The sequence below is a fragment of the Coptis chinensis genome, chromosome 2 (assembly GCF_015680905.1).
Source record: "Coptis chinensis isolate HL-2020 chromosome 2, ASM1568090v1, whole genome shotgun sequence".
In the NCBI taxonomy this organism is placed as follows: domain Eukaryota; kingdom Viridiplantae; phylum Streptophyta; class Magnoliopsida; order Ranunculales; family Ranunculaceae; genus Coptis; species Coptis chinensis.
The window spans coordinates 31,175,562-31,184,044 of record NC_141457.1 but is presented as its reverse complement, the minus strand read 5'-3'; the positions used below and the strand labels follow the sequence as shown (position 1 = coordinate 31,184,044).

General features: G+C 37.1%; 1 protein-coding gene and 1 long non-coding RNA gene across 2 annotated transcripts; one reads left to right on the top strand and one right to left on the bottom strand.

The window, feature by feature from the left end:
- Positions 1-909: 909 nt before the first annotated feature.
- On the bottom strand, positions 910-1,644 carry LOC147515765 (uncharacterized). The gene has a single exon (XM_086593043.1). The coding sequence runs from the start codon at positions 1,642-1,644 to the stop codon at positions 910-912; it is 735 nt and encodes a 244-aa protein (XP_086449169.1).
- A 4,217-nt stretch (positions 1,645-5,861) lies between these two features.
- Positions 5,862-7,409, top strand: LOC147515764 (uncharacterized). The gene is made up of 2 exons (XR_015210801.1): positions 5,862-6,397; positions 7,210-7,409. It is a non-coding gene; the product is annotated as an uncharacterized LOC147515764 (long non-coding RNA).
- Positions 7,410-8,483: the final 1,074 nt, after the last annotated feature.

The following is an 8,483-nucleotide window of genomic DNA, read 5'->3' as shown; positions in this document are numbered from 1 at the left end:
TCTTCTCCATAAGAACCAAATATTTCCTATTCTACTATTAGAGTCATTGTGAAAAAACTAATAGTCAAAATATGCTAGCCCAAGACTTAGCAAAGTACTACTAGTAGGCTTAGTCTTGGGTTCTGCTACACAAAATACATCTAGACACACCTTCTGAATCATGTCCTTTATTCTTATTAAAACTCTCTCCTTCCTAATTCCCCTCACGTTCCAATATATTATCTTCATAAGGAATTATTGAAGTATTTGATACCTGTACTTTAGCTCTAATGCAATGCTCACCAGTGCTAAAGTACTTTCTGTTCTTACTGCCAGGGGGTCTTCCAATTCTTCTTGTACCCTCCTCTTGTTCCTGTTCAGTCATGTTAGCCCAACTCTTCGATACTTGTTCGACTTCTTTAAGGAGTTGCACTTGTACACTGGGCGCAAGTGTTTTTGCAGCAATCTCCATTTCCTCAGATCCATGTTCACATTCTAGAAGCACAAAAGAGTTTTGAAGCTCAACTGTGTGCTGATTACTCAGAGATTGTTGGCCATGTTCAGTAATGGCCACTACCTGAGCATCCTCCTGTACCACTACTAAATCAGAACCCTCTACCCTTGCTGGCTCTTCGCATCCTCCAAGTCAAAACCTTCATCATTCATTTCACTATCCCCAACCTTGTCCACATCATAAAAGACATAATTTTCCGCATTAGCAAGGGGTATGTCGGAGTCTGCAATGACATTTATTAATTACTGCTTCTTCCATTAACTCGACACTCACTCCAGCAGCTTCGTTCTGTACTTGGATTTCCCCAATCAAACTAGTAACACCTGTCGCTACAGTATTTGAAGTCTCCGCTTGTTTGTTCTTTTGTCTCCACCTTTTCTTCTGTCGTTTTGATGCCTCTACTGTGTCTTTTGTGGTCAGCTCTCTCTCTCCTGGTCTTTGTTTGTTTCTTTTGCGCTAGGGGCTCCAGTTAAGTCCTTCTTCAACTGTCGACACTCAGTGACAAGATGACCCACAATCTTGTAGTGATTACAAAACTTGGGTATCTTGCCAAGTTTTACCTCTTGCCAGAATTCATATGACTCATTGACCTCCACTAGTATTTTATCAGGAATGTTTTTTGAGAGGTTAATATCAACTAGGACGCTCGCATAATAGCCATTGTCCCTTTCCAGGGAATTCTTGTCGACTCTCAGTGGACACCCAAGAGTACGACCCATCGCCATTAAGGTTTCCAACTCCCAATATTCCAGGCTGAGTCCAGGGAATTTAACCCAGACATGAGCAACCGAATTTCTATGACTTTCTGGTGAGAAATTTGGAGTCCAGTTAGACAACCTAAGTAACTGGTTACCAAGGTACCAAGGACCCCCAAAACTAACTTTTTTGAAATCTTCTTCATTGGAAAACCGTAATATGATGTATCCCTTACCTAATGGGGAGATTTTTATTGCATCTTTCAAGCCCCACTTAGTGTTAGCTTCTTGCCTTACGCTTTCCAACACGATGTTCTCCATATCCAGTCGAGCAACCAGTGCATATTTGCACGCTTCAAGTCCCTTCTCAACAGCCCTTGCTGGAAGTCTTATGAAAGGTGTATCTCCTCGCTTGCTTGGTATAGGTAAGGACGCCAGATCAACTGATTGATTCATACGATTCTTTTCTTTCTCAGCATATATATGTAGTCTTGGGTGCTGTTACACCACCAGTTGAGCCTGCTTGATTTGTAACTGTTGTACGTGCCGTAGCTACCACTTGTTGCACTTCAGCTGTTTGTTGTTGGAGCTTAGTTACCACTCTTTTAGTAGGACATTCAAACTATGAGAGGTCCATATTCCCACAGATAGGATTGAGAAAGTCTCCAAATTTCGGAACTCACATTGTATTTCAGTAGAGGATTTTACCCTAAAGAAGTGAAGAAAGATCACCCCCCCCCCCCTTTTCCGAACTGACACTGTTAATCAGTGGAGGATTTTACCTGAAAAGGAAGGAAAAAAGAGGATGTAGGAGATAAGCGATGCTCACCAAACTTTTTTAACTAAAAGCGGCAAAATATTGGCGTACAGGATCATTCAAAATAGTTTATGTTATTTCACAACCAGTCATCCAACTCCTGGTCCCCATTGTCAAAGCAATGGTTTCCCCAACAAAAACAAAAGACAAATAGGTTGTGACCCCAAAGAGAATGGTCCTGAGAGCAATGTAGAGGGTAAACTAGACGACAAAACGCAGTCCAGGGCTCTAGGGATCTTGCCCAAGCCGAGAACAACCTTCATAATATACTCAGTATATCGGTAGTAGCCAAAATTTTGACTAATCATCATTTAAGTCAGCACTAATACATTAAACTACTACGAGTTAAACATCAATCTTTCATGTTTGTACAAGCAACCCATGTTATTGTCCAATAGATTATTAGACCTACACCTAGGAGATACTAACCTTTTGTTTCATAAATCTTCACCATGCCAATTTAATACTCTAGGATCAAAGACTAACATATAATCCCCTCAGGTGAAAAAAGACTTCAAGTTCTTAAAAAAATGTGTTGGGCATCCCTCTCTCCACTCTTTCATAATCTAATTATCTAAGGTGTACGTATATCCCCTTTCTATTTTTCCTGTTCCAAAATTGAGATTGATGGGTCATTGTAAGCACACCACCTCTTGGTTACTTTAAGCAGGTGGTGTCAAGCATACATATAAACTTGGTATTCATAGCAACCTAATGCAAGCCCACCTCCTCCTCACTCTATGCATGTGACACCTAGCACTTCATATTATATATACACAAAAAGTAAAACAATGAAACACCTCATGGTATACATGCATACCAATTAAATGCAATAGATAAATATAAAGCAAGGTGGTCCCTAGTTGGCCATGCTAAGTTCTATCTTCAATTACCAACAAGAAAAGCCAACACCACATATATATATATCCTACAAAAATCGATCTTGAATTGAGTTATCATGTGAACGAACCTTGATTTAAAGTTTCAACTTACATAGCAAGCAAAAGAAAAATCATAAAGACAGCTAAGACGCCAAAATAAATATACCAGATGATGAAACAACAAAATTTGAGGTAGTTGATGTCGTTGGAGTGATTACCCACCTATGAGAGCATATAATAAATACAAAAAATTATGTTAGAGATGTGTTGTACTCTTCGGTGGACTATAAGATTAAAGAGATGTTGTCGTCGTCTATTATCTCTTTATGAATCTACGTAGCTATGAATTTAGACCCATATATATAATAAGTTTTATCAGTCCTAAACCTTGTAAGTTTCGTTTTCACAGTCGCACAAATAGGAAACCAAGTAGAATTCGAACTAAGAATAAAAGAAGTTTTCTGCAAAATTATTAGTAACATCTAATTTCAAATTATTAGTAAATTATAATCCCATTATCTACAATAACTCAAAATCACACAATTATATTCAATGTACCGTAAATTTGAAAGAGAATAAGAGAAAGAGATATAGAATTGTATAGAGAAGGAAGATAGGAAGGGCGTACCTTGTCAATTTGATTTCGTGAGAGGGGACTGACAGCTTACTTCTTTCGAGCTAATAACTGCGTATTCTTTTTCTATTTCTAAATTGAGTCCGGCACTACTTCATTCTAATAGGTTAAAGAGGTGAGAGGTTTATGGGAAAAGAAGAGATGTGAGAGACGGCTCTAATAAAATAATAACTAATAACTAGGGTTTTCTTTTTTTTTTGTTCTCTTTGCGTTTTTGTTTCTAAATTTGGCCAAAATGTGGGCACCGGTTACTAAAAAGGGGCCAGATCTAGAATTTTTGGGCGGGATGCAAAATATTCTAGGAGCGAATTTTTTTAGTAATTATTGGTGACGATGTTAACATTCCCAATTATCTTTTTGTTTTGCCATTTTAGCCAAAAATATTACCGACCCAAACAAAAACATTGGCAAAAATAATTTATAGTGACGATTACTAATAACGTCGGAGATAAATCATTATCAACGACGCTAAAATTGTCGTTGTAGCTCAACAGTTTTTGCCAACATTTCTTTCGTAGGGAAAAAGATCATCTAATAAATAAATATTTTATTAAGCCATTTGGCGACGTAAAAAATCGTCACCAAATCCCTATTGTAAAAGTAAACCAAAATGCGTTCAACGACGTTGACAAATGTCGCCAAAGTTGATAATTACTGACGTTTTGACAGCGTCGTTAAATATTTTGTCGCAAAAAACCCTGTTTCTTGTAGTGGGTTTTGTCCCTTTGGAATCTTCAGCTCTAATCAGGCTTTGTTGGGCTTCACTGGGGCTGAGTAGGAAGACTTCAAGTATTCCAATATTCCCGTACTTCGATGCATGTTTTATCATCATATTCACGTTAACTATGAAAAATTGCAAAAGTACGAAAATATAATTATTTTATGATTATTAAACACATAATTGACCAAAACACTATGTCTCTACGGGGTTTAGTATTACAATTTTGGGTGCTTATCAAGCAGCTTTAGTCACTCTTCCTATAATGAGATGGACTCCAAGGTATGTTTCTGGCAAAGTACCTTCATTTATTCCGAGAGTCTCATGGATTCGATCTCTCATGCTTTGAGTCATATGACCTAGAAAGATTTTGCATTTGCCCTTGTTTACAAGCTGCCCAGAAGTGTCTTGATATCTGTTGAGAAGCTTTAAAATATTCTTAATACACTTCATGTTAGCATTGCAGAATAAGAAAATATCATCCGCAAACATTAAGTGAGAAGGGCTACAATACTTGGCATTGACCACCATATGTTGAATTTCTTCTCTTGAACCATTCTTAATATACCCCTCTTTGCTTAAACAATCCTCTACAAATGCGAAGAGCATAGGAGATAGTGGATCACCTTGCTTTAGACCCCTTTCTGCAAAAAAGTGGCCTATAGGACCTCCATCGAGCATGATAGACATAGAATTGCTCACAAAAGCTCCTTTTAGCCATTGGATCCATTTTTCACTAAAGCCGACCTGCTGTAACACTGCCTAGAGAAAGTTCCAATCCATGGTGTCGAAGGCCTGGGAGATGTCAAGTTTGATGGCAATGCTACCTCCATATCTGGGTGTTTGCAGTTCATTCACTAGCTATGATGCTAGCCCAATGGCTTGCTGAGAATTCTTGTTAGAGATGAATCCATATTGTTCCTTGTTGATGCTTCTTTCTACAATCGGACACAATCTCTTGGCAAGAATCTTAGTAATAACTTTAAACACAAATTTAGATAAGCATATAGGTATACACTTATTTAGCTGATTTGCATTCTTTTCTTTAGGTATCAATACAATGAAATTGACATTGAATCCATTGGACAGTCTAGCTTTAATAAAGAAATTGTAATGACTCGGTATTTTATCTAAGGGTAATCCGGTCATTTTATATGTTAGTACGGTGTCACTATAGAATATATTGTAGACTGGGCTGGGTGACGAGTGTTGGCATCTAATTTTGTAAGTAATCTAGTAATTACAGTTTTAGGTATTGGTGTTTGACACGGTAATTTTCAAAATTCGTGTGAATTTATTGTTTGCAACTATTAATTGAAATCCGACTAATTACGTGCTAATTGGCGGGTTTAGTGTATCATTGGCGGGGTGTTAACACGTTTATTATTAGGGGGGGCATTTTCTATTATATTGGGCTTGTTGCACCTTTTAATTTATTTGGCCACTTCATAAGTGTTATATTGGGGCTGTTATATTATTTTGGCATGTTCTATTAAACCTAGTTTGAGTTGTTTTTATTGGGCCTCTTATAATTGTGGAGGGTTTGTTTTATTAATAAGCCACGTATGGCTTCTTCTAGCGAGTGGGATGATAAGGACTAAAAGGAAAAAGGGGGGTTCTCTAGGGGGGGTGGGGATTCTTATCTTCTTGGAAAAAAGAGAGAGAGAGAACACCAGGACCGGATGGGTGACTGGAATTCTCATCTCAAGTCCTTTTGACACTTTCAACACCTCTAGTTAGGAGAAAAAGAATGAGAACAAGCTTTGGTGTCTCATGGCTATCATCAATAACCGAAATGAAACTAAGACAGCCCATCAAGTTAGAAAGATAAAGGGTTATATTTGGAAATATTGGGTTTGGTGTTGCTGAAATTGAAGGATTAATCCACTCAAGTTCGTTTGGGTAGTTAGACAGCCACTTTTACATGTCTAGCTAACTAGTAATTAGGAGAAAACCTGGTGTTGATACTGGAGAAGGGGTCGCAGGATCACTTTGATTGACCGAACCTATTAATTGAAGATGAGTTGTCTTGTTCTAACCAGGGGTCGCAGGATCACTTTGATTGACCGAACCTATTAATTGAAGATGAGTTGTCTTGTTCTAACTAAAAACGTTAGATGAGACAAGTATACAGCTACTGCACACCTCCTACTTAAATGGTAAGCTGGTGTATAAGGAGAGGAGCTTGGGTCCGGTACTATAATTGCTAATTGCTAATTGCTTTAGCTAGGAAGTATATACATTGTTTGCGTTAAGTAATATCAATGAGATTAGTTCGACAGCTTGACACTCCATATAACTATTTGGCAAGAAATAATATTCTGTGTTAATTATGAATTAATGTAGAATTTCTTATTTGTTGTGAATCAATAATAGTTTATTTGTGTTGTGAATAATTTGGGTTTATTTGCTGGAGAATTCGAAAATTTTCTCAAAAGATAATTCCTAAAGTGACTTATAACTTGAAATACCGATTCAAGGTAGAGAATCTGTTAGTGGACTTTAGATAATTAGAACATGAGTACGGAACCCATACCGCCTTCCTCATCGGAAATGGCTTAATCTATTCCGGCCTATAGAACCACCTTATCAATAGAAGAACTACGATTGGCTTGATCCCAAAATGAGTACGTATGTAGCCACCCGGCTCAGCCGCTTCCATAGGAAAACCCTTACCCCTTTGAGAAAGGAAACCGAAGGTTTAATATTCTTTTATCGTTGTTGAAGTTGGACATGAGAGATAAATAATTGCAAGTGTTATGCATGGATATATTGAATTTATATTGAATGCTAACGTTTTCTTGAGATTATGTTAATCGATGCACTTACGAGGATTTAATAAAGAAACGGTAAGTGGTATTAAGCAGCTAAAAGTATGTGTTAACATTGTCTTTTGTTTTCAATTTCATTTCAAGTTGATTTTTATATATTGACTACGTATCCAACGTTGAGTGTTGGAGTGTCTTCACAGGGATGAACAAGTGCTCCCATAAGACAAGAAAAGACGTGCGAGCAAGTTAAGAACAATTTAACGTGAATGAAGCGCACTCTGAGTGATACAATGGTTTTTTTACCTATTTATTTTAATTTCAATTATTCTTTCTAAGCGCGTGTTGTAATAAATTATTATTTCTTTATTGTCTTTAAGAATGAATCCATATTAGAATTTAAGATTGAATCCATATTAGAATGCATCCATTAGGTAGAAATTTAGACGTTGATGAGTGTTCTAAGTGTGAAAGACCGATCTAGAGTAAAAGAGTTGTTTCGGGACGCTGCAGCTACTTGATTTAACTGGCATTTGTCGAGATGGTTAAGTAGCCGGTGCCACGAATCAATATATTTTAGTAGTTGGGTTTATGGCTGAGGTTTTAACATAATAAATGGAAGTATATTATTTGATTTTCAGGTTATGACAGGTTGTAAATTTATGAAATATTGGAAATACAGGGGAAATTTTGTCGAAATTTCTTTTAACGCGATGTTCCAATTAAAGGTTGTTTTATACATTAGTTCTAGTCGGACTCGTGTGAGTTAAAACCGCTCACGTCTTGGTTTTTTTAGATTGTTGAATATTTGGATTGAGCTTTTTTATCTGAATATTCAATTGTCTGGAAAATTGGGGCGCTACAGAAATACAACACAGCTCTTACTAGATCATGTACTACTATGTCCCAGCAATGATGAAAGAAGTAGCCATTGAAGCCATCTGGACTAGGGGAACTATCTGCATTTAGGTGGACTACCTTTACTTCTTCTACAGTAGGATGACTGGATAGAATTGCATTATCATCCTCAGAGATCACTTGCGGCATGTTTAGTATAAGGTTCCAGTCCATCTCATGTTCAACCCTTTTAAATTTATCAGAGTAATGCTTGACTATGAACCTGCCAATATCTTCTTATGAAACCAACTTGAGACCCTCATCATTTTTCATTTATGAGATCAAGGATTTGCTCTTGTTTCTATTAACCATAGCATGAAAGAACTTTGTGCTGTGGTCATTATCATTATCCCACTGAGTTTTTGATTTCTTCCTCCAAAACATCTGTTCTTGCTGCAGAAGAAGTTCCACTTTATTTTCCTGTTCAACCATCCTCTTAATGAATTCTTCTGTCACAGTTTCCATCTCAAACTGTTCTTGCATTTGTTCCAAGAGCTTTGATTCCTTTTCTACTTTATAAGTGATGTTGCCAAATACTTATTTGTTCCACTTCTTCATAGTAGCTTTCAATATTTTCAGC

What these genes read in the sequence shown, in the direction of transcription:
- LOC147515765 (XM_086593043.1), bottom strand. Translation starts at nt 1,644, where the DNA reads ATGAATCAATCAGTTGATCTGGCGTCCTTACCTATACCAAGCAAGCGA.